The 25967-nt window shown below is 38.9% G+C and overlaps 5 protein-coding genes across 8 annotated transcripts; 2 read left to right on the top strand and 3 right to left on the bottom strand.

Moving 5' to 3' along the window:
- Nucleotides 1–785: 785 nt before the first annotated feature.
- On the bottom strand, nt 786–1418 carry LOC119553844. Its single transcript, XM_037864489.1, has one exon. The coding sequence runs from the start codon at nt 1395–1397 to the stop codon at nt 822–824; it is 576 nt and encodes a 191-aa protein (XP_037720417.1). The 5' UTR covers nt 1398–1418; the 3' UTR covers nt 786–821.
- Nucleotides 1419–2318: 900 nt separating this feature from the next.
- Nucleotides 2319–6451, top strand: LOC119553523 (arylsulfatase B). Its single transcript, XM_037863946.1, has 6 exons — nt 2319–2397; nt 4268–4426; nt 4488–4647; nt 4708–5193; nt 5267–5424; nt 5581–6451. The coding sequence occupies exons 2-6, from the start codon at nt 4316–4318 to the stop codon at nt 6391–6393; spliced, it is 1728 nt and encodes a 575-aa protein (XP_037719874.1). The 5' UTR covers nt 2319–2397; nt 4268–4315; the 3' UTR covers nt 6394–6451.
- Nucleotides 6452–7133: 682 nt separating this feature from the next.
- LOC119553525 (CD151 antigen) lies at nt 7134–12188 on the bottom strand. 3 transcript variants are annotated; one of them, XM_037863949.1, is made up of 8 exons: nt 12085–12188; nt 11196–11424; nt 9027–9131; nt 8862–8948; nt 8596–8787; nt 8139–8234; nt 7782–8078; nt 7134–7561 (listed from the first exon to the last, which is right to left on the bottom strand). In XM_037863949.1, the coding sequence occupies exons 4-8, from the start codon at nt 8937–8939 to the stop codon at nt 7514–7516; spliced, it is 711 nt and encodes a 236-aa protein (XP_037719877.1). In that variant the 5' UTR covers nt 8940–8948; nt 9027–9131; nt 11196–11424; nt 12085–12188; the 3' UTR covers nt 7134–7513. The 3 variants fall into 3 exon arrangements, with proteins under 3 accessions (XP_037719877.1, XP_037719875.1, XP_037719876.1); XM_037863947.1 differs by lacking the exon at nt 9027–9131; XM_037863948.1 differs by lacking the exons at nt 9027–9131; nt 12085–12188 and having other exon boundaries at nt 11196–11594.
- Nucleotides 12189–15265: 3077 nt separating this feature from the next.
- Nucleotides 15266–24291, bottom strand: LOC119554165 (sulfate anion transporter 1). Of its 2 annotated transcripts, none has more exons than XM_037864955.1 (6): nt 23971–24291; nt 18180–18565; nt 17395–18118; nt 16589–17332; nt 16376–16524; nt 15266–16263 (listed from the first exon to the last, which is right to left on the bottom strand). In XM_037864955.1, the coding sequence occupies exons 2-6, from the start codon at nt 18203–18205 to the stop codon at nt 15660–15662; spliced, it is 2247 nt and encodes a 748-aa protein (XP_037720883.1). In that variant the 5' UTR covers nt 18206–18565; nt 23971–24291; the 3' UTR covers nt 15266–15659. The 2 variants fall into 2 exon arrangements, with proteins under 2 accessions (XP_037720883.1, XP_037720882.1); XM_037864954.1 differs by having other exon boundaries at nt 23708–24291.
- Nucleotides 24292–24705: 414 nt separating this feature from the next.
- LOC119553663 (WD repeat-containing protein 92) lies at nt 24706–25966 on the top strand. Its single transcript, XM_037864174.1, has 2 exons — nt 24706–24994; nt 25051–25966. The coding sequence occupies exons 1-2, from the start codon at nt 24720–24722 to the stop codon at nt 25901–25903; spliced, it is 1128 nt and encodes a 375-aa protein (XP_037720102.1). The 5' UTR covers nt 24706–24719; the 3' UTR covers nt 25904–25966.
- Nucleotide 25967: the final 1 nt, after the last annotated feature.

Raw genomic sequence — 25967 nt, forward strand, 5'->3', positions numbered from 1 at the left:
CTTTTCGGGAAGTAATAATCAGATTTCTTGGTAAAGCTTAAGAAATTTCAAATGAATTTCCGGAATAAAAGTCCCCATTAAATAAGCTATTGACATATTTCGCAAAATGTTGCGCAACATGAAATTTTAAGTAAACTAGTGCTACTTGTAGAAGTGGCTATCAGGAAACTGCATAATTTTTTTTTTTTTTGATCGTACAATAATTGTTCAGATCACATTTTTTTTAGATTCAATAAAATTAAGGGTAAAATCCTTTTTTTTTCAAAACAATGTAAATAGTTCGAGCTTATGAGTAATAATAATGAATAATAATAATAATTAATAATTCGTTCAGTTCCAGTTTCATATATCAACACATCGTTTTATATTTTAGAAAACAAAAAATATATTTTCTGGCAGATACGAATTTAAACTGTTCCTCAATTTATTTCACATTTTAGGGGTATGACGGCTTGTTTCATTTGTTCTTTTTGGTGACTTATTTGTCTACAATTGTAATCAACAAAATCAAGAAAAGAAATATCTCACCTTTAATAGAATATCGTTGTTGTTTTTTCCAATACGAATTGAGTAAAAGGGTATACTAGACTCATCGGAAAGTATTTAAAAGTATGTATTCCTGATGAGGATCACTATCCGACTCTATTTCGCACTCCCTTTAGCTAAAAACAAGCCCATTTTGCTTGGATTTTTTTTTCCAATTTTGGTGAACAAGAAAGACATCAGTTAAAGTACAGATTTAGAAAATATGTCAGCGATATATTCAAAAATTGCCAAAGAAAAGGTTTACTTCAATAAATATTTATTTTTTTAGTCAAATCTCAATGCCCAATGTATCCATCTACAAAAGGAGAAAAGGTAGCAGCATGGCGTTCCCTAACGAGGATCTCGTATTTGTCAAATTGGCGGGTCGGCAGGTTCTCGTATTTGACAATGCACGTCCGTTTTGCCAGGTACAAGGTTCCAATGAAGACCGCCTCATCGCAACGGATACGACAGATGAACACACGGTCGTTTGAGGCGTTGGTTCCCACGGATACGGCGTTCTTCTCCCGGAATCCATCGAAGCTGCGGATCCAGTGGTAGCTGACGGTGGCATTGGACACCAGGACCTCGTAGGACGTGGCTTGGTTGCCCAACGTGTCTGTGTTGTATGTGGCCTTGCCCAATTCCGGAACCACTCGGGCGGGCAGAATATTACTGCTGTAGGCCACACGACCCACGTAGTTGTAGTAACCATTGGGATCGATGCCACCAAGAACCGCTTCCTCTGGTAGGTCTACGGTCTTGTCCAGGTACACCCACTTGTCCTCCGTGCTGTAGATACCTCCCTGGATGAGAGCCACCAGCTGGACGAGGATTACGGCCACAATAACAGAGCTTCTGGTTGAGAACATGGTTATAATGCTGTCTGAGGATTGGAGTTGTGTTGTGGTCATTTCCATCTGCTAACCGCTTTTATAGGTCTCTCCCTATGTACTCATAGGCCTGATAAGATTGATTGTAAATATTTTTTGGTGCGGTTACTTGAGTGATTAGATAGTTGGTTCCTTTTATGGATTGGTGATTAACACTTAAAATCTTATGAATTTTCGTAGTGGAAGTCCCCTAAAGAATAGTTGTGTGCCATCTTTTTTCAGCCTTATCTGTTTCGATATTTTAAAAAGTCCAGTCTGAGTATCGCTCTGCCATATATTATACAAGCGTTTCTATAAATCAAATACCCTTATCATAAATAAATCAAACTTTAAGAATGTATTACAAACTCTTATATTAAATATGTATCAATAATCATGCCTCTTAAGAAATATTTTGTTTTTATTCAGCGAGTTCTAGTAGCATTAACCTTCTAAATTGGTACAAAATTCGGCAAGGCCAAAATCGAACGAAATCGAAAAAGAATACTAATCAATTCAATTAGATCGAACAAAACCCGTTTGCTGCTTATCAACCTAATCAATTTATAAAAGAATAAGCTATAAAAACCCTCACCTTAGTTAACAATCTAAGTAATGCTTATTTCAAAATACCTGTCATTTATTTCTCCAGAACTTCCTCGAACCCTTTAAAAGTTCAGTGACCTTCGAAATTACCTTTGCTTTTCCTTGTTTCCCTGTCTTTGCAAAACCAATTTTTGCTTTGGCTTTTATGGCGTTGTGTTTTCGCTTTCGTGCGATAATTTCTGTGGCTGTTTTATAGCAGTGTGCTATGAGTTGTATACGATTATTTTTCGCGCACGTTCCGTGACGTCACAGTCGTCTGAGTCGGCTAAAACGTTGTCACTTTAAAAGCGGCAAAATACAGCGGAGCGGTTAGTCCAGTGGAGAAGCCGCTGGGGGAAGGATCGCCGACGATCACCCTTCATCGTTAAAACCTTCAGCTGATTCCGGAAAAACAGTTAAGAGCGTAGTGTTAAGTGTTAAAAAAGTTAAGCAACTTAGTTGCACAGTTGAAAAATATTTTAAAAAGAAGAAGTAATTCATTTTCTTCTAAAATTTTCCAGAATTCTAAATTCTTATTTGCATAAATCCAATAATACCATAGATAAATAAAGCAATTATTAAAATTTCAAAGTAAAATATCATATATACCCAATAAATAATTATTTTTTGAACAAATATTACGAAAAGTCCGACAGCTTTAAGTTCTGAACCAGTTTTTGCTTGGCTAATAACATCTATATGTGTATAAAAACAGTCTCTGCTTTTATAATGTCTTATAAAGAGAGCAAACTTTTTGAAATGAAATAAACGAACTCAAGCGTTCGTAAACATAAAGATATATGACAAACAAAAAGGTTTAATAAAGTTTAGACGGTTGCACTTAAGAATCACTTTCCATAAGTACATTTCAGGGATGCCGAGATTAAGTGGTATTAAAAAGTAAAGCAGCGAATTTTTAAAATATAAAAATTTTTTGACTTAGTTTTCAAATTGAATGCAAACATTGTGACCAATTACAAAGTGATAATAAATGCAGATGCCCATGTTTATATGGTGTATGGTCCTTTTCATTATATTTCTGATTTCAAAAGAGGAGCTTAAATATGTATATTTTGGACTCAACAATATTTTTTCGCGAGTTTTTTTATTTACCACTTTTCATAATATTAAAACTTTTCGCAATACCCCGATTATGTCTTACCACATGTCTTTAGTTGGTTAACAACAGCAGGTTACATGGAAATTTGCTAACGTAAAGTGTGGTTGAACCTTATTAGTGGTTATCCACGTTGCTTAAGTCCTGAAAGATTCCGAATTGGAAAAATGACAAGCTTTAATGTAATAAACTAGATTCAATTAAACTATTCAGTGTCATTAATGGGGGCTTTACACTCAAGAACCTTTCCATTAATGCACGATGAACTGGATATTGATTACAACACATGTGTTTCATCAAGGTCACGATATTAACAAGCTGTGAAGGTCACCACCTGACAGTTGGGCGTTCCCATTCTCAGTCACAATGTCGTGACGAAAATTCCCATCCCGTTCGCACCACACTTTTATTTCCATCCAAATTATGCAGCATTACTTAAACTCGTCTATAATGCTAAAAACAATTGCACAGTTCATAGATTTTATGGTTTGTCTCGCTTATCTGCCTCGATTTCATTGTTGGCAGCTGTTTATGGCCAATTGCGTCAATTAAACCACAGTTTTAGCCAAGATAAAAATAAATTACGGTCCTCATAGCGGAGGTAAGCTCAAGTACAAGTATGCAAGTGTTCATGTGTTTTTCGTTTTATATAATGCCTTAACAATTGTTGCTAAAATACAACAAAGTAAGACGACAACAGTCGGCCGAATGGTTGAATGAACTTTTCGGCCACATGCCACACTGGGCCATGGGATAGGTCAGGAGGGAAGAAGTTGGGGAGCAGCACCTGTGGAAGGTGGCTTTTTGTACAATGGCCAATTATGGCGCAGAAAATTCGGCAGATACTGCCTGGATGCGCAATATTGTAATCAAGTCAGTTACAAGCTGGCAATTCACCACATTGCCAAAAGCAATAAACCGAATACATTTTAGTATCGCTCAAACTGTCTGCAAGTGGGAGTTTCTTTTACTAGCTATTACTCAATAACTTCGGAAAAGTAGACATTGTGCCAACTTCGTGAAACATATTGGTAAATAACATACAGTTTTTGATTTATAACGAGGATTAAACATTTATTAGATTATTGGTTTCTAATATAAAAGCCTTGAATATTATATGATATATAACCAATGTATAAAAGTTTTTTTAATAAAAATATTCTTTTAGGTCTGAAGCTTGGAAATATACGATCCTATAAAGCCAAGAGTATAAACAATGTCAGGAAAAATTCAGGGTCTGCTGGTAGTGAGTGCCATACTCAGTCTGGCAAATGGATCGGGATCTTCCACCAAACCAAACATAGTGATAATACTGATAGATGATATGGTAAGTTGGTGTATTAAGAAAAAGATACCTCTGATAAATACGAAAATCTACTGTATTTTAGGGCATGAACGATGTGAGTTTTCATGGCTCGAATCAGATTCTCACACCCAACATCGATGCCCTGGCCTACAATGGTATTCTGCTCAACAAGCATTATGTTCCGAATTTGTGCACTCCATCTAGGGCCACCCTTCTAACCGGAAAATATCCCATACACACAGGTTAAATATAGATACAAACCAAATAAAGGTTATTTTCATGTTATAATTAAATATTTTCAGGAATGCAGCACTTTGTTATTATAACCGATGAACCCTGGGGTCTTCCTCAGCGAGAGCGTCTGATGCCGGAGCTTTTCCGGGAGGCGGGCTATTCCACCCACTTGGTGGGAAAGTGGCACTTGGGCTTCTGGCGAAAGGACCTTACTCCCACAATGCGGGGATTCGACCATCACTTTGGTTATTACAACGGGTACATTGACTATTACGACCATCAGGTTCGATTGCTCGACAGGAACTATTCGGCGGGACTGGATTTCCGAAGGGATCTTGAACCCTGTCCCGAAGCAAATGGAACCTACGCCACGGAAGCCTTCACCTCCGAAGCAAAAAGGATTATTGAGAGTCACGATAAGAGCAAACCGTTGTTCATGGTGCTCAGTCATTTGGCAGTTCACACGGGCAACGAGGATAATCCCATGCAGGCTCCTGAGGAGGAGGTGGCCAAATTTGCCCACATCAAGGATCCCAAGCGACGCACTTACGCTGGTGAGTTGATCATCCAAGGTTTGAAATGTTAACTATATGAATTGGTTACCTCACCTATATTCTTTGTTCAAAGGTATGATTTCCAGTCTGGATAAGAGTGTGGCTCAGACGATTGGTGCCCTAAAGGATAATGGCATGCTGAATAACACCATCATTTTGCTCTACTCGGACAATGGAGCGCCCACTGTCGGCATTCACTCCAATGCTGGTTCTAACTATCCTTTTCGAGGGGTAAGTAACTATCATGATTAAATCATTTATTTGAAGCAGGGAAAAGTAGTACTTTTAGTTAAATAGCATCCGAATGCTGATACTTTATTGATGGTATTATAGATAAACCTAAATATAAACACAAATCTAAGTTTATTTACTTTCTTCTACCATTAGCAAAAGGAATCTCCTTGGGAGGGTGGCATTCGATCGGCTGGAGCTTTATGGAGTCCGCTGCTGAAAGAGCAAGGTTATGTGTCCAACCAGGCTATCCATGCCGTAGATTGGCTGCCCACATTGGCTGGTGCTGCCGGGGTATCCTTGCCACAGGATCTTCAGCTGGACGGGATTAATCTCTGGCCTTCGCTGAGTGGCAATGAAGAACCGAAGCCCAGAACGATGATACATGTGCTCGATGAAGTTTTCGGTTACTCTTCGTACATGAGAGATAATCTAAAGTATGTAAACGGAAGCAGCTTTGAGGGACAATACGATCAGTGGCTAGGTGAACTGGAATCCAACGAAGACGATCCCTTGAGTGAGAGCTACGGACAGCATGTTCTGGAATCGGAAGTTCAACGCATCCTAGGAAATCGGGGATTAACCGAGGATCGCATCAGTCAAATGCGAAGCGAAGCCACCGAGAAGTGTCCCCCTATTGAAGGACAAAATCCTCTAGACCCGAAATTTAAATGTGAGCCCCTCAAAGCCCACTGCTTTTTCGATTTGGCAAAGGATCCCTGCGAGCGATACAATTTAGCACAACTTTATCCACTCCAACTGCAGGAACTTGCCGAAGAGGTGGAACAAGTCCGTCGAACTGCGATTCCTAGCGCCAGAGTTTCCACTTCCGATCCACGGGCTGATCCGGCTTACCACAACGGAAATTGGGAGTGGTGGAATAATACGGAAACGGATTCAAGTTCCGGTACTTGTTTGTTAAATTCATGGGTTATGATAGGAAGTATTATTAGCTTAGGATTTAGATAATGATTATAGTGGTAAGATCAGAGTAGTGTAATTTTTAATCAAAATAAACAATTTGTAATAACATTTTGTATTTACCTGTACATACCTTTAATTAGGTTAGGTTAACCTAACCTACCTTTAATTATTTTCCATAAATTTGACTCAAATTATTTGAGCTACATTTTTCAGATGGGAATGCGCTAAAATTAAATTGTATCGGTACCAACAGTTGATAATAAATTTTGTAAACAACTTTTGGATAAAAGGTAATAAGCCCGTGCTAAACTGAAAGCAGTGACCTATATTTTTCCTCTTTACGATATTTTGCATGATCGTTTTATAAAATACGGTATCACATTTTTGACATATTAAGCTTTTTTATAATTTGTGATAAACGCACGTTGCCCAAAAATATGCAACAGTATCTTTAAGTTTCCTTTCGAAATTTAAATAACAAAGTATTTCCTAAAATGGTAATATTTTTGTAAAGTTGTCATCAATTAAAATTAAGAAGAATTCAGGAAATGGCCTAAACATCAAATTGAATTGAGTTTTTTACGTGCATTTTTCAAAGTGAATTTTGTCGGGCTATAAACCCAATATAACCGAACCAGTTTTAATTGAGTGTTATGGAGTGTTAAAAATTATATTCTTTTTAAAAATATAATGACGGATATTTTTCTTACTAGATCTTGAGTTAGTTATTAACTAAAGAAAGCAAATGTTAAACCTATTATAATAATTTTTGAAAAATAAAAATATTTTTTTTACTAATTTTATTAGAAACAACAATGGACAGACAACTAAATTCTCTATAATCAATAGAAAAGCTGACTTATATCTAACAATTGCATTGGGTTATTGATTACGGGAGCTTAAGACTAAATTTACAGAATTATATAAAAATAATACAAAACAGATGATAACAATACAATCCAGTTTCTCGCTCACGAATACTCACTAGTTTTCTAAACTCGTATATACATACATAATACAAACGGACAGTTGACTGGTGCAGAGCCAACGTAATCATACATTTGGATAATACTCTTAATATAACTCAAAAATGGGTTTCCTCCGGACTTCGGACCTTGGTCGCAAATTTTCCTGCGTGGCCATGGAATTCCCCTTCTCTTTGGCGCTATTCGATCATATTGAACAGTAGACAGGAGAATATCATACCAAAGATCTGAAGTAACAAAAAACAGAGTTAGAGTGGAGAAAATATTGGATTCTGCTTTGAATAATGTTTTCCAAAATAAGAGGCTAATATTTTCCAATAAATTTTTAGATCATTCCTATAGTAATCCTATAGTATATGATATAGTCATCCGATTCTTAAAATATTTTATTTAAAGTTCAGAAATTTAAATAAAATGGCTCTATTCATTTAATGGGCTTTTACTCACCATTAGAATGGCCACCGCTATGGAGGTCCCCCCAATAACCGCCGCATGATCTCTGATGAAGTTGGTCGTCACATAGAGACAGCCCTGGTTGTACAGATTCGTGATGGTTGGGAAGATGGTGCACTCCTTTCGCTGGCCCCCAAAGAGCTCCTGGCAGCAGGACTCGGGCACTGGTCCATACCTGTTCCAATCGTGCCACGTGTCCACTCCGCAACACTGCAGTCGCTCCTGGGTCAAATCCCAGGCCTGGGTGATCTCCCTCCTGCTGCCGTACAGAGCCATTGTGGATCGCATTTCCTATGGAACATTAGGTGAGTTCAACAAAGTGCCACATATTGGTTTATGGATTTGCCTCACCTGCCGCATGGTCTGCTGAACTCGTTCGCGAAACACGTAACCCAAGACGCCGCCAATTAGCATGGTGACGAAAACTAAAGCCACTATTATGAAATACTACAAAAGGAAGAAAGATTAGTTTATGAAAATGGTAAATGGTCTTGCATCATAGTTTAGAAGAAAATAACAGCGATTTCCCAAGCTAATCCTAGGAGGGAACACTTAGTAGAATTGAATAATGGTACATTTTTAAGTATTTTTTAAGGAATATTTAAATATGTTTAAAACAAATGATATTTTTTAATTTTTTAAGGCAAATTAAGTTTTGATTAGACATTTTAAGTTATCTAAAATGAAGATCAGTTTATCGATACTCGAAAAGGTGTTACACAATTTTATTTTTTGTTTTCAAATAATTGAGATTCAGCTCCATTTTCTTTTGTTATCTTTATGCAGTATTGATTATTTAATTACTCACCGTTAGTAGTAGACACTTGACCTCTTTTCCAGCACCTATACAGCCCAAAAAGGACACCAGGCAAATGATGATCGATGTAACCAGCAGGACGTAGACAGCCCCTGAGAAAAGATTTGTCCCGAGCAACTCGTTAACGAAGCTGCGATCCACCAGAGTCCACAGGGTAAGGCAGAAGACAATGGCTCCACCCACCTATATTATAAAAATTTTATTTTAATAAATAATGTGAAGTTGATTATTTATTTTCATTTCGTTGAAAAACTTACGAATATCACAAAGTTGGCTATGAAAAGGCTGTACTTTACGAACTGCCCGCAGCAGTCCATTCGCGAACTGAAGCCCATATCGTCTTCCTTTTAATGGAATAAAATTGTCGGTTAATCAATTCAAAATAGGAAATAATTTATTTCAAATAAAGATAAAATGTTTACTTTTGTCTAAAGGTGACGAGTCCCAATAGGAATTTGATGCAAGGAGGATGATGCTAGGGATTTTGGATAGGAAAAGATGCAGAGGTTCTTGATGGCGCAACAACTCTATACGGCGAAAACAGATAAGGATTATTTTACACTTAGGTTTGATTGGATTTGGGGTTAGTAAACTGTGGTTGAGAAATTAAATTTTCCATTTACTTTAATTATTTTGGCCTATTGCATCTCCTTTATTTTAATACTAAGGTTCAGTACAGTCTATCGTATACAATTTTTTCTTTACAAAGATGTTGATCTTTTTTATAAAGCCTCTAAGATTACTAACTTACTAACTTTTTATTGGCATAAGCCTATTCAAATATATTTGGAAAAATTAAACAAAACTTTTTAATGTTGTACCAATGGGATTCTACCAAAACGTACTATAAAGCTGTAGAAAAATTTTAACGAACTGTATGAAAGCATTGTTAAGCTTACCTATCGTCAACGTAGAATCTGTTTTTTTATCTGAATTACCTAATTGTGTGCAACTGAACTATGAAGTCTTTTAAAGTTTCTTCCGTGTAGGATCTGTTAGTGATATACCCCACTATCTTCGCCGCCAAACGCTGGTTTTCCAGTTGTAAAGCGAGAGTGAAGCTCGGAGAGTGGTGCGCATGCGCAGATGTGGTTTCGGCCGACTGTTTGCTGTTTCTAAGCCGGGTCCGAACCGCGAAGCGACCGAAGTACACTTAACCATGACCCACTTTTGGGAACGGCGACGCCGCTGCGAAGCTGCCAACGCAATGTGCCTAGACAAACGTTCATTATCGGCGGTGGCTGCTAACGTTTTGTGGATTTTGTCAGTTACGGCTCTTAAAAAGAGACTTTGGTTACTTGCGACGCATTATGGCCACTTCAAGGGTTCGCTGCGTAGCGATGCCGAGGCGAATTCCCAGTTGAAGTTGGAGCAATCAAAACAGATAAATCAAAGTAATAGCCTGCCCGAAAAATTGCTAGCTAATTGTAGTGGCTTGTTTACAAGTGCCGCCCCATCTCTGATTCATCTTGGGGCACTGCGATGTTCTAAATGCTAATTAAAAGTAATTGCAGGCTGAGCAATGGAGTCCCCCTCCTCCCAAGCAGCTGGTAAACGACATCTCATTTCGAGCATTATTCTCCAAATTCAAATAAGTCAAGCCGCAGCAAAGTTCGCCAGGTAATTGGCGGGGCTATTAAAAAATGTTCTCACACTGTCTGAATATTCACTATTTTTCATTCGGCGTTATCATGTTGGGGGAATCGTGCCTGGGATGACAGTAAGTCATCTGAAAGTCGCCATTAATGACGGGGCGTTGGCGGCGGGGCGAATCACTACATCTGCGGCTTGTAAGCTGAAACCAATTAAGTTTATGGTAATTGTTCAGCTGTACGTGCTACACATCATAATAGATCACTTAAAACTCGGATTCGTCGTCCTCTCACTTTTGAAAAACTAGCAAGCTATTGGGGATTTTCTTGAAGGAGGTACACAACATTTTGGAAAATTTTTTGGAAAATAATCTGGAAACTAATGAACTTACAACCCCTTTACATTGTATTCTAAAATACATTTTTTATGTTAACTCTCTCAAAAACTAAACAAGTTGAGAAAGTCTATAAAAATAGAAATCATCAGGTCCATCCATAACTTGTATGCAGATGATAGATTTAGTTTCGTTGGTTCGGCTGAGTAAAAACAAAGGAACTAAGTTAAAATTTAAAAGTTTACAAGACTTTAAATGGTTTTAAAAATGGTAAAACTATTCTGCGCAAACTGATATATTCTCATTTAAGAACCCACAACTTCAAATATTATTGTTGATATATCAAATCGGTTTTCTTTTTTAATATTTGTTAAACTTTAAAACTTAAACTAATTAGTGCATAAACAATTAAAATGTTTTACGGAATAAAACAAGAGAAAAATTTTCATTTATGCATTAAATCAGAAAACTTTAAGTTCTTTAGATCATATTTACTTAACTAGAAACCTCTATCAATAAAACTAACATTCTGTTAAAACTTTCAGTTAAGTTTCTATTTTGCTATTGACTGCTTGACTGATTAGCTAAATTTATAAACCTAACGCTTTTGGAAAAATACTGCCTTATTTGGTTGAAACATTAATGAATAAACAAATATACTTACAAGTTTGCCGTCCCGTAGCACAAACGAAGTTTTCGTTAGGTAACCAATTTTGGCGGTTTTCTTTCTCAGCGCTTGCGTATGTAAATTGCCTTTAAAGTTGTTGTTTTGCAAAAACACAAAGCAAAACAATCCAAGTCAAAGGAAACAGCTACTATTTTTAGTCGCACTTGAATGCACAGAAACTTTGGAAGTGGGAAATGGTAATGGACAGTACCCAAAGGCGGGGTGGCTATGAAAATCGAAAAAAATATGTGTAAGCGAGAGGTTTAACTTTTCGGTGGTACATATAGTTTGAAAGTTTGTTAAGGATTTTTGGTTCACATTTACTTTTGTGAAACTTGTTTGTCGAAATTTTTTCATTGATTATTTGTACCCATTTAATTTAACTTTCGAATGTCCCTTAATATAATAACCAAATAATATCCGCGACATTTATCCGATCATTTTATTACATTTTGTTTTGCTTTTCGGCTGCTCTTTGCCGCTTTATCGTATTTCATTCAGATCGCAAGAGCTTGCGAATTTTACGTAGGTAACAATTTATGCAATATTTGTTAATATTTACTCTTGGATTTTATTAAACTTTTTTTTAATACAGGTTTCTTGCATTTGTTTTGAGCCTCACTCGCAGTTGATAATTGTTATTGAGTTTTTATTCGATTGTTGCTGTTGTTGCTGTTATTGTCAATTGCAGTTCTCCCATGGCAAACAACTTTTTTTTTTGCGGGCTTGCTTTTAACATTTGCTTTTAAAGTTACGTCACAATTGCCAAGGTAGCATTATCCTTAGCGGAGTTATCACTGGACTATCGGGATATTTCCCGGAGCTATAAATATGTGTTTCACTTGATGTCTTATGGACTTAAGCCTCGCTTTAGCGCTCGTCTTACAGAAAGTGAGTGGTTCGGGGAGCTATAATACTATGGTACTATATGTGGGGCGGCGACGACTCTACCGCTCGAGAGCTCGCTTGAAACTGGTTGTGGGAACAGTCGCGGCGATTGGTTTTTTATTAGTTTCGCTCACAAAGAGCTTCGTTGTTGGGCTTTTTCTGGTCTTGTCTCTCGAAATTACAACAATTCCGACTTGAGCCCCCGATTTTGGAGGCTTCGAACTGCAGGTGCAAGGGGAGGGGGGAGCTGCGCGCTTACAAACCGCAAATACTTCTGAATGTTTTCGTACCTCTCTTTATTTATTCATCTATTTTTTCGGTTTTTTTCCCCCGACTTCCTTTGCCGATTCGGCATGTGAAAATCCGTTGAGCAAACAAAATGTGTTCCGTCCACAGCCATCACCTTTGTCTCATTTTGGGCAATTGCAAAAAATAAATATTGATAAGCAAACGAAATATGATATTTTTCAGTTTATGGTCTGTGGTAGGGATCGCTGACATCGGTGGTAAAATAAGGTCTATCCAAAAATTGTTATAAGGTCTAGTATTCTTATAAAATGACGCCTAATTTGTAAGCTTAACAGTGATTTATTTTTTGAGTGAGTATATAGAGGCACTATGTATTATCTTAATATTTATTGGCATCAACAGTAATGGTTTTGTTATGAGCTCGGGTAACATATAACAAAAGGATTTTGGTAAAAAAAAAATATAATAATATTTTATTATAAGTATTAGGCTTAAAATTATAATGTGCTGATATCCATTGACACAATATTTGCACTTAAATTATAAATAACATTTTTATTTTGATTGTCGCTGTGCAGAATTAGATTTTAACAGAACATACATATAAAGTATAACTATATTAACTATATTATATAACTATATTATAATCATGTCCTTCCGTAGCCCTTTATTTTGAGTAAAACGCGTTTAATTGCTGCATTAGAAGGTAACCTTCGCCAATTAACAGCTCAATTTTGTTGTTAGCCAAACAAATAGTTTTGCCTGCGTTGAGTAATTTCGTAGGCAATTTCCAAGCTAAGGTCAAAGAGTTGGTTGCCTATATACAAATAGCTCCACCCCCTCAAGAAATCGAAGGAGCCTCGCTTACACTCCACAGCTCGGTTGAAAAACGCTCAAATTGTTGGCATGTTTAGCACTTTTATGGTCGTGTTAACAGCCACCCGCCTCCGCCCCTTAATTTCCCACAGATGTGGAAGTTGCATGGCAAAAATAGAAATAAAAATAAAATATGAAAAACAATTACTCTGCCTGTTGATTTTGCATCTCGTACACTCGCTGTGGGAACCTTTTGCGTTTTATAGTCGCCATAAAATCCATTTCCAAACACTCGTATGCAGGCGCCTCGTGATAAAATATTGCACAAAAATCGAAGCTGGCGAATACAGCTGCGTGGTTCCTTTACAAGTGCCAAGGCATCATTAATATTATGGGGAATTCTTAATTCGATTTTAAGCAAGTCAATTTCGCCTATGAAAATATTCTGACTGAGATCCGATTAACGTGAGCGAGTTGAAAGCCTCGTTGAGCTCGCCGAAGGTGACAAGCGTCAGAAGCGTTAAATTGTAGCACTTAAAATGATTGGAATGAGTCAAAGATGGGGGCTACAACCAAATGACAATAAGTAGCAGAGGATATAATTAAAATTTAAGCAAGCCTGTGCATAATTATCAACACAAAAAATTACTTGGGTGTAAAATGAAAAAAAGGTAAAACATTTATAAAACAAACGTATTTAATCTCTGGAAAATATAATATCATTATTGACTCGAGCGCCATTCTAATTCCAATACTTGACTTATTCCCTCTCCACATTCTGATCTCCAGATCGATAATAATTTGCATATTTCATTAATAAATTAATGAGTCTATGGGAATGCATTGCGCTCTTGAATTATTCAATAAACAAGTTGAGAGGTTACAGAGGGTTAATTGTATAGAATTTATTGTAGCTTGATAATACAAGAATAGATAACTTATTTTTCCAATACTGACCGAAATAAATTTCAATTTTCACTTAAAGTCACCTTCAGAAAATTCGAACTTGAGGGTTGGCATTCATTTTGGTGGACAACCACAAAACGCAACCGAATCTCAGATCTTGACCAACTCAAGTCATGTAGTTTTCCCATGTGCCATACTAATCCAAACAAATTCCAAGTGCATTCTGTGGCCTCGGGCAGAAGTCATTTAATGGCTAATCAGTTGGAACAATTGTATTCCCTTTTGGCCGCCGCTCAGGGCATTTTCCACCTCCTCCCCCGAAAACATATAGATATTGAGCAAACAAATAGCCAAAAAATACATCTCAGTTTAGTCATGTGCCTGCTAATTGCTCGGTGTCAGCTTCAGCGATTGTACGTGGCGATGTGTCAGCCAAAAGCTGGATATTCTGTCTGCCGATCAGGTCAGGTATTTCCGACTCAAATTGCAAGTATCTCATGATTCCTGAAATACATAAATCTATGAATCAAATGACAGAGAAGGAACATTTTACCCGAATGGTCATGGAAAATCAATCTTAACTTTTCCAAACGCAAACCAGATCGGTTCATGGAAATACTGCCGCCTGGCCCACATAAAAATTACTTGTTTTAAAAAAATGTATTTAAAAAAATATTACTATTATTACTTAACTTTTAAAAACAAAACAAATAATTGCTAAACTATAAAAGAGTTGTCGTTTAAATTTTGTATTTTCTTAAAAATTTGAAGACCTCAAAACTTTTCGTGACTTAGTGATTTTTTATAAATATTATGTTGCTATAATTCTTACCAGAACAGCACAGCATCCACTTCACATCATTAAAGGTAAATGGACCATTGTAACCAGAAATCCACAAAGGATGATTATGACAGTCCAAGACATTATCACATCAATAAAAAATCTTAAGCCACAGCCTGAAAGTTGGCTTTAGTTTATAAAAAAAATATATATTTTTGCTTGCATACATAATTAAACACGTGAAACTCTAAATAATTTAGATAAAATTATTTACAAATTTTTTTAAACATTTTATTCAGTAAAAGTTAAATTGGATTTCCAGATAGCCTAAAAGTATGCTGCGCAAATATAAAAGAAATTTAAAAATCATTTTTCAATCCAAGCTCCCAGCTAAGAAACCATACCCCAATAATTTCAACAAATTCAGTTTAATCTTTATGTACAGTTTATACATCTCCATACATATCAACCCTAAAAACTAATTGTGTGTGCTTAAATTGTTCATTTTGGTACAAATTGCACTAAATCAATGCTCTGCGTTGATCGCTTGAAGTTCTTCGGTTGCCTTGACTGGTGGGCTGTGTATGCTTTAAGTACAAAAATCAATATTTTGGAGGCACTTAAACAAACTTAGCCTATTCTGCTTGATTGTAGACGGCGACATTGTTTCTAATCAGTTTAAAATAGGACTTAGCAACTATGAAGGGGTTTTGGTGCTACGATTCGCAAGCTATCACTTGGACATATCACAAAACGTGGTTTGCGTCCGCATCCCCATTATTATGGGAACCTGGAGCAGGATCAGGATGACCCACTTCCTCTCACGCCGTTCGACAGGCATTGGCATATTCCACACAATCGTGCAGCGTGGGGAAGATTTCAAAAGGTCCTTCGCTGAGGGCCATACTGTGCACCAGGGTATCGTACACCCGATCTACGGGACTGGCCAGCAGCAGGCGGGCTCCTCGTACCTTCAGCTCTTTGCTGATATCCGTCAGTGTGCGACATCCCGCCACGTCTATGTGTCCCAGCATGGAGAAGTCCAGGATGAGCACCTTGAAAGCGCCAGGTGACTCCTCCAACTGGCCATTGACCGCCTTCCCTCCGTTCTGCGAAACCGGAGAGTAGCTCGATTTGCTGCCCCTACTCGGACTATTGCTATTACTGCTGCTGATCCTTGTCAGTGGAATCTTGTCCAGACCCACGGCCTCGAACAGAGCCCGCCGGAAGAACAGACTTGTGGCAAAGTTCAACGACCCACTGTAGCGGAAAATGCGGGTCTCTGGCACCTGCATGGCATTGCGGTGCTGATTGAGATCCATATAGATTCCCGGAGCCTCTGGCATGTAGCCCAAAAGGCAGGAGTAGGGCTTCAGGCCCTTGATGTACAGGGCCAACAAAGAGATGCAGATGCCAATCAGTAGGCTGTAAAGGGAAAATAAGCCAATTAATACGAAATTCAGAGAAGAATTGGAAATACACAGTACTAATTCGGTAATCAAATCAATTCTATATAATACAGCTGGTTGGTACCCACCCGATGTCAATATCGATGATCACCACGCACAGAAAGGTGGATATCCAGGTGAACATCTCCAGCTTGCCCTGCTTAGAGAACTTTTTCAGCTCCTTGGCCTGCATAAACATCGGCTTCAGGGCGACTATGATTACGCCTGCCAGAACGCACTAAGAGAAGGGATATTAAATTGAATAAAATAATAAAATCATTCAAGATATATTTTGAACTCACCCTGGGCAAACTGCCGAAGAAGGGACCGATCCACATGAGGGTGACCACCACCAACGAGGCGGAGACCAACGAAGCGATCTGTGAAACCCCACCCGTCTGATCCTGGATCACGGATCTCGACAAGGAGCACGCCATTGGAATGCAGGAGAAGCAGCCGCCCACCATGTTGCCAATGCCCATGGCGAATAGTTCCTGGTTCGGCCTCACCTCATAGCCATGCTTCTTGGCGAATGTCAGGCCCATGGACATGATTATGGAGTAGGTGACTATGGCAATGGCTATTGAGTCCACCGCCACCTTTGGCACAAGATCCAAGCGTGGCAGCATGGGCTCCGGCAAGCCGCTGGGTATCGTACCCACCGGGTTCACCTTGTAGTCGACCTGCAGGTTAAACCACTTGGAGATCAGGGTGCCACCGATCACCATGATCAGCTCGGCGGGCAGGGGGAAGCGACACTGTTTACTCAGGCGTGGCTTTAGGATCTCATTGCAGATCATCATAAATACAATCACGGCCATGCAAAAGCCAAAGTTCACAAGATTCGTCTCCGGCACGCCCTTAATTACATCGATAACACTGTATATGATCTTAAAAGCGCCCTTGTAACGGGGCACTGAGATGCCCAGGACATCTTTTAGCTGGGCGGTGACCACGTGGCAAGCTGCAGCTGTGGTGAATCCATTGACCAGGGGCTCACTGAGCAGGGACGACAGGGTTCCCAGTCGTAGAAAAGCCATCAAGAGCTGAAAAAGAAGACAAATTAATGAAATTTTCTATACCAAAGTGATTTCTAAAATAAACTTACATTCACAATGCCAACGGTGAGGGCCAAAGTGGTTGCCACCTCCAACTTCGTGATGGGATCCGCAATTACAGTGGAATTCAACAGCTGAATCGTCGATGCAGTTGTGGCCTCGAAGACTGAAAGAGGTGATGCGCTGGTTGAGGTAGAAAAGTCCGTAAGTACTGAAGAATTCAATGGCAGAAGAGGTGATGCCGTGGCTGTCCCATTCGACAGCAACACCGATCCATGCGGGTGGTCATCCACATTTGCGTACGAGTCCACCACCTTTGCCGTCATCATGCTGGCCACCGCAAAGGTGCCAATTGAGATGTGCTTGGAGGTGCCCAGAAACATGTAGGCCAGTACTGGGAACACGGCCATATAGAGACCATTGCCCGCCGAAACTCCTGCCAGAATACCATAGGCCATGCCATGGGGTATGTTCATAATGGCGACGGTGAAGCCGGCGATAATGTCCCCAGGAAGATCTCTCCTGGGTGAATACTGAGGTAACCATTGCAGGATGGGGATCACGCCGGTGAAGAGTGCGAAGAAGTTCCAGCCCTTCCAGCAGTTTTGCAGGGAGGACGGTATGCTCTTGTCCCGGGCCGCATAGCCCGTTTGCTTGATCACCACCTCGTGGGTCAGCACATCCCGGTGGATGCTGTACTTTGGCTGATTCTTTGGCTTACTTGGTGCACTGCCACCATTTCCGTTTGTGTTGTTATTGTTCAGTGGCTTGGCTCTGCAAGAAATGGGATTTTACTATCTCTCTTTATAAAACCTTATCCTTAATTAAAACTTACTCTGGACTCTCTTTGTCACTAGGCATTTTGGCTAAATCTTCCACTACTTCTATGTCCTTTTGTTTCCTACCGCGTTCCACATTGGTGTCTGTGAAAGGATGGATGCAAAGGTCGCGTTGGAACTGCAACTGCCTGAAGCGAGAAACTGGACAACTTAGATCCGAATCAGCGGCTTTGGGTTTCTTGGGTATTGTTCCAGTGGGTCTGGTTGAAGGGTTCTCTTTCCGTACAATAGGTATTAATAAAGTGCCGGCTTCGTTGTCGATATGTTGATCCTGGGAACTATTGTCTATTAGTAAGTGACGCCGCCTCTTTTGACGATCGTGCAAGTCTTTTAATCGCTTCCAAGCTCCTTTGGGCAAGGTTTTAAGATGGTGTTTTGGTTTCTGAAAAGCAAATAAAGTATTAGTTTGATAAACGTTCTTTAAGATTAAAATTTAATAACATTAGGGTTCTACATTTTGTGGATACATGTCAACAAACGGCTTTAAGTTCAACATTCTTTAAGACATTCGACCTCTTGTATTCTTTAGAACTTTAGAATTATTTTGGAAATTTATAATCAAAGACTTATTTTTAAAATACGGAATCTTGACTTTCATCTTATCTGAAACCATTGAAATAACTTTTTTGAATGTGCTAAAAATCTTTAAGTGCTTGTTCTAATTTGTTTCTTTATCACCATTGACACCTTAAAAGCAGGAGATAGTAAACGTTGGAAAATTTTCGACAATTCACTTTGAACATATAATCTCAAACACTAAACCGAGTATTTCACAACATCAGTTAGATAACATCTACCAACCACGAACAATTAGCATCACTTTCGAAGAAAAACCACAGGCATCTTTAACTGCTAACCTTATCACCCACCGCGCACGACTGAAGCATCTATCATCACCGACAGATCTTTAAATATAATATCCACAAAATCGTGAACTTTTTCGGTTAAAATGAATCATGATTTCATAGCGAATGCTAATAGGTTTAATTATTTGATCAACATGCGTTCTCTGGGTGGTCGCACATTTTTGACTAAATTTGTAGAGTTCCCCGCCAAAAATATTCTGTATAGGCTTTTATTACGCATACGCAGCGTTGACAACCGCCTTCTGTTGACGTATTTTCTAAAGATGTTCATCATCAATTACCGTCTAGCGAAAGCCACTTGCTAAGTGCTCAATAAAGTACCGTACACTTGCGATAAATAGGATAACAGTAGAGGGCATTTTGCGCATTCTGTCATTCGCTTCATTGGCTCAAACCATAAAAACCCATAATAATCGGTTCATGGTAGATAACTTTTATAGCCAATGTCTAAGCAACCACCCACAATTGACAGTTGAAGGGTTTATAATGAACAAATAGTGTCAATAGGAGGATAACAAAAGCTTGGTAAAAATAAATTTACTGGATTATATAGAAGTTAGAACCCATACTGGGGTTACTTTGTGCTATTCATAAAATCGTATTAAATAAAAATGGAATAATGGAATTTAATATTTAAGTATTTACAATGTAAATTGAACACACATTCAAGCTACATTAAAGACTTCAGAATATTTAATCAATGTGGATCAAAGGTTGTAATCCCACACCCGCCATAACATACAACTACACTCTTTAGTTAGCCTACAAAGCCCCGTTACCAACTGACACAATTCCTGCTAAGTGACCATAAAATGGCACTCCATCATCCAAAGTAAACAACTTCATAAACCGGATCTACGAAGCGGCTGCCAGACACACCAACAAATAACACAAAAATATATTTTGAAAGCTGTGTTCGGCAACGCCACTTGCATCATGTATGTTCATTAGTAGTACTTCCCCAGTTTTTGTTTAGTCAAAATCAGTTGAAACCTTGCTGCCAATGTCAAGTTCAAAATTTTGCGAGGTGATTGAGAAACCAAAAATACCCCCAGTTATATGCTAAGTATATGGAATCAATCAGAAGATCAAAAGATCGCTGGCCTATCGAGATCAACTGTCTCAAATGCATTTGCATTTCAAATTAAAGCGTGTGAATTGAATATGATAGGTTTGGGCTTACACGGTAAAAAATAACCCAACAACATAAAATTAGGATGAACTCGAAAATAAAACAAAAAGTCTGCTAAAATATTAATATAAATATATAAATAAAGGGTCATAGAAATATAATTATTAATAGGTCGTTTCCTTGGAATTCGTTACCGAATCATCTAAAAATTGTACGTTCAACAAGATCGTATCGCCAAAATTGGTACCCTTAGTTTCTCTGTAATTGTGGGGCTCTCTCTCTTTTTCGCTTAATTTTCGAAAGTAATGACTAATCCGATCTTATCCATAAAAAACGAGCTTATTATATATATATAGAACAAACACCTCGAATCCGGTTTAATTGTGATGCCCCTGGTTTATTGTAGTATTGCCGGCAATTGCGGGGCACTCATTAGTACTACCAACGAACCGGTTACTGTGGAAACAGAGTGCAAAAAACGGGATCCCGCATTTGGCCCAGACCAAAAAGCTTATGCAATGGGCCCAAACGCACATGACCAAAGCGAGATTAGCCCAGAAGGGAACCGAACGGAAGGGTAAAGCCGCTATATATAGGGGGTGCACAAGTGCCATAGTTAAAATCGCCGCTGAATTCTTATCGAAAGTGTCCACTTTGCTTATCAGCAGCACGAGCACTGCCATCAGCCCTCGTTAATCAATGTTTTAACCTCGGCACAGAGACAAACCCGCCATTTCAGCGAACTAAAACATGTGGGTTGGGGTCTTCTTTGATGACAATTTTATATAAATCGATTATTTTATTATTTTTATATATTTAAGTTAGATTGTAACCTTTTAAGAACAGCTACGCAAGTACTTTAAAGTATAGCTTAATGTGTCAGTCGGTAAAATTTTAATATTTTTTCGACATATACTTAAGGTTGTGATAAAAGGATTTATGCATCAAAGCATTTTTTAGTAAGACACATAATACTTGCGGTGTTTTTAGTATAATTATATTATCTGTTTGAGTATCAGTTTATAAGCTCTATGAAATTTAAATAGAACAATTCGGCGGTTTGAAGGTTGAGGAAAGTCAAGTAGAACATGAAATATTAATGAAAATACTACAGCAATTAAAAGTTTTGTTCTGCTGTGTAAGTATTTTCTATTGTAATCCTATTGAAGTGGAATCTACGGGCAGGTGTGCACCGATATATTGACCCTGTTCTTATCAGTAACTAATGGCCATGAAATAGTTACAGTTAGCGTCAGCATTCCCCTTTTTCTAGTCACCATATGCAGTGCTTTTGGTATCATATTATTGATTGCGTAAGTGGAAAACCAAATGTCAGAGTTATCGCAGACAATTTTGAAGTGAACTTTGGTATATTAAATCGGTGATACGTACTTCAATCATGATGATTGATCCGCTGTGACTTTTACTGACGTACTTGAATCGACTTCTTTGTTGAGGCTAATGAAGAAAACTGAGGCAAATACTAGAAATGGAATCTGATCCCGGGGCTCTGTTCTCCAAATTCAGCTGATGCTGTCCGCTTGATGTGATAAAAATGACGTTGAAGTACATAAACGGGTATTTCTTAGCAAAATATTTGTCTGGCTATGGGGAAAATTTATGGAGCACGCGAGCTTTTTTATAAACTTTACTTTTGATAGAAATAATGAGAGAGTTAAACACCAGCAATCCTTTTATTAACTTGACTTTATTACTAAGCAAAATTATATTTTAGAAGATAATAGCTATGTAAATAATTGTAGTAATATTTATCTAGTAAGTGCGTTGTCTGATTCATTCATGCCAAACAGTTATGAGTGTACGACAATCGAAAGTAAAATGAGTCATTTTTTATAAAGCCCAAAATAGGTTGATAGAAACGTTGATAGACAATGGGTTACCCCTTTAATATGTAAATTCTTGAACATATTGGGGTTTTGATAGAAAGAAAATAATACTAAACTCATGTCAATCAAAGTTCAAAATACTTGATTAACTTTCTAACCTAATTTTAGACCCCTTGCTGAAATAGCAAATATTATGTTCTGTGTAACAATTCCCAGCGTTTGAAATAAGGTCAAAGCTCAAAACGTCGACAGACGTTGTCTTTGGGGTGGGATCACGAACTATATGCGGCACGCCCTTATCAGCGGATTAACCCTTTCTGGTGGAATCCAGTTTCATCATCGATTTGACCACAGAACTGCCCCTACACCATGTTTAGCTCCCGTTTAGATACGAACTGCATTCATGTTCGTGGGCTGGACTTTGAGTTTCCCTTGTTCAGCTTCTGTGGAAGTGCTGTTGCGGCAGTTGGCAGATTTTTTATATCTCTTTGTTTAGATTTCGATTGTGCGGCATTTATTTGTTTTTCTGCGGTAGAGCCAGGGGTTGACGGGGAAAATCGGGGAAGCATTGGGGCTGCAATATTTTCCATTTTCCCTATTGTGCGCACGCACAAACTTCTGACAACGCAATGGAAACAAAAAAATAAAAATCAATTGAAACATTGTTTAATTGATCAAAAATATATTTGAGAGCGCGATGGTATAACTCGAAAATGAAAAGTATCTCTGTTTATAGAGAGAATATACACAAGTCAAGCAATTTATGTTTATATTATATTAATGTTATTAAAGTAAAATATTACATTTTATATTTAAATTAGAATTTTACTATAAAAATTAAGCTTTTTGTCTATCACTAAATAATTTAATCCCTTTCAGCTGCAGTTTCTTGGTTTTTACTATCGAATTATTAGTTATCTTTTGACCCAAAACATGTGTGAAATTTGAGAGTTTTACTTTTGTGCTCAAGGCCCCGATTAAACGCAATCTTTACAGCTCACGTATAACTGATAATGCTGCAAATAATCAGCTTAAATTAGTCTTTGAGTGATAAGTACGTAAAGTGTTTAATTTTCTTTTAATTTTACTTATTTCACATCAATAAAGAGTCATAGAATGCCAAACATATATGCCATAACTCAGAGCTAAGTTGATTTGTCAAGTCATCTTTTTACGGGAATTTTTTGGTTGTAATTATAGATTCTAAAAATTATCCATTTTGCTTAATGCATAATATATACATTTTTTCAGAGCAAAAACCAATTAGGCGCCATTCATTATTTGTTTTTCCCAGAGCTGCGGCTTATCAACAGATCCCATTGTATAGAGGGTATTCTCAGCCAGCGACGCGACAGGTTGGCAAAAAGTCACCAAAACGGAAGAGCGACATAAACATGCTATATACGTCTATATATGAGCAGACCATGTTCTACCATACTAGATACACTATATATTCAACCGATGACTGTGTGTCAAGTGCAAGTGCACTAATAGAGAACAAAAAGGAGGGAAAAGCTAATAAAAAACAATAAAGGCAATTAAAAACCTGATAAAATATACAATTAATTTGATTGTCCCAAATGGACGAGAAATCGAAAGCAAACGGAAATCAAGAAATGTTGGGCAATATGTATAATAATTTCGGGAATGTGGGAACTAGGAATCTCTGCTGGTTTTACCTTAAGAAAACTAAATTAATTTTTGTTGGCACTCAGTTCGTTTGCCAAACGAGTACAGCTGCTGTTGTTGTTGTCGTCTATATTGTCGATTTAGATTTGTTGGCACCTTCAACTTTTGATAGCGCCCGTTGCCTTTGTTTTTGTATCACTTGTTGCCAGTAAAATTTTGATTAACACTTTTGTGGCGCATGCATCGCATCCATATATTGAAACTTAAGCACACTTTAGTAACTTTTTGTTCTGCCCACACAATTATCACTTACATAAAACTGGCTAAAAGGCTGGCAAATAAGGCTAAATAGATTTTTAGATCCGCATCCGTTATTGCATTAATATTAATTTTCTATTATTTAACCGCACGTCAATGATTTTATTACCGAAAAGCGTCGCTTGCGACACACGAAAAATGTTTTTTTTTTTTGTCGTTATATCTGAAGTTGTTGCTGCAGCTGTAATTGTTGCTAGTGTTGTTGTTGGGGGGTCGAACGCCAAAAAAAGATGCTCGCGCCAAAAGGAAATAGTGGGAGAAACAGAGAAACGGCGAAACAGCGACCGAGGCAAAACAGTAAGTGACCCAGTAAAACGAAGAAAAAAATATTTAACTCACAAAGCGGCAAAGCTTTCAAATGGAAAGCTTTGAACAGCTGTCTTATCGTTATGTTAGAACGTAAGCAAACGTAAGCAAACCTAAGCAAACGTAAGCAACCGTAAGGCAGATTTCTGCTCTTGCTGCCGAGAGAGAGTAAAACGGAAGAAAAAAATATTAAGCACACAGCGGCAAAGCTTTAAAAAGCTGCTTCATCGATAGCTTGAAAACAGTATGCTATCGGTTTTTAGTATTTTTAGTCAGCCAGCTGGTATTTTCAAGCCGGAACCAGCGCAGTCACACTGAGGAAGAAGCAGAAGGTAGCTATGACAACAAAACAAGTTGTTTCCGATAAATCCTTCACTTTTCACCGGCCGCATTGGGAATATTAGCATACAATAGTGTCACATAAATAAGATCCTCGGAATGGACAAGCCCCAGCTGATCGAGCACCTCCACGAGGCTGTCAACTACACGGTGTACGACACCAAATGGGTGCCTCTTTCCGCCAAGTTCGTGGTTCTTGGCTCCAAGGCCAACGGGCATGGAATCATGGACATCTACGAACTCAACCAGGACAAGCTGGTTAAGGTGAAGTCCGTGGAGAAGAAGGTGGCCTTCAAGTGTGGCACCTTTGGGGCAGCTTCGCTGAGGAACCGCCACATGGCCATCGGGGATTTCGAGGGCAGGCTGCAAGTTCTGTAAGCAAAGTCCCTCCTAAACTTATTGAAACCAGTCTAATTTGCTTTACTTTCAGCGACATGGAGCAACCAGATCTGCCGGTCTACAATGTGAAGGCCCACAGTGGCATCATCAACACCATCGACGCAATTGGCGGCACTCAGATCGATTGTGGAGCCCCGGAAATCGTTACTGGCAGCCGGGATGGCGCCGTAAAGGTCTGGGACATCCGCCAGGGGCAAGCTCCTGTGGTGGACATGTCGCCGCCACCGCAAATGGGAGATGGCGTCAACCAGAGCAGCGCTCGCCGGGATTGCTGGGCCGTGGCCTTTGGAAATACCTACAACGCCGAGGAGCGCATCGTTGCCGCCGGCTACGACAACGGGGATCTGAAGATATTCGACCTACGCTCACTCTCCGTGCGCTGGGAGGCCACCATGAAGAACGGAATTTGCGGCTTAGAGTTCGATCGCCGGGATATTCCTATGAACAAGCTGGCGGTGACCACTTTGGAGGGCGGACTCCTTGTCTACGACATGAGAACCCAGCACCCAACCAAGGGATTTAGCTATGTGGAGGAGCGCAACGCTGGACGGAGCGTGGGCACAAATGGCGTGATCAGCGGTCCAAAGGCCACCGTGTGGGTGGTGCGCCATCTGCCCCAGAACAGGGATATCTTTCTCACGGGCGGAGGAACTGGCTCGATCCGACTGTGGAAGTACGAGTATCCCGACAGGAGGGTCGTTGATGATTCGGATGGCAACAAGCTGGGAGTGGCCGGAACGCTGAACATGGTCAGTGCAGCCACGTTGAGCACTCAACCGGTTCACTGCTTCGACTGGCATCCGGATAAACTGGGCCTGGCCGTCTGTGGAGCCTTTGATCAGAGTGTTCGCGTTTTGATCACCACCAAATTGAACACTTATTAAGTGGAAATCTAAAGGAAGACACCAAGAAACGCCTCATACATGTGATATGGGTTCATGGGTAAAA

Source organism: Drosophila subpulchrella, chromosome 3L, assembly GCF_014743375.2.
Source record: "Drosophila subpulchrella strain 33 F10 #4 breed RU33 chromosome 3L, RU_Dsub_v1.1 Primary Assembly, whole genome shotgun sequence".
Taxonomy (NCBI): domain Eukaryota; kingdom Metazoa; phylum Arthropoda; class Insecta; order Diptera; family Drosophilidae; genus Drosophila; species Drosophila subpulchrella.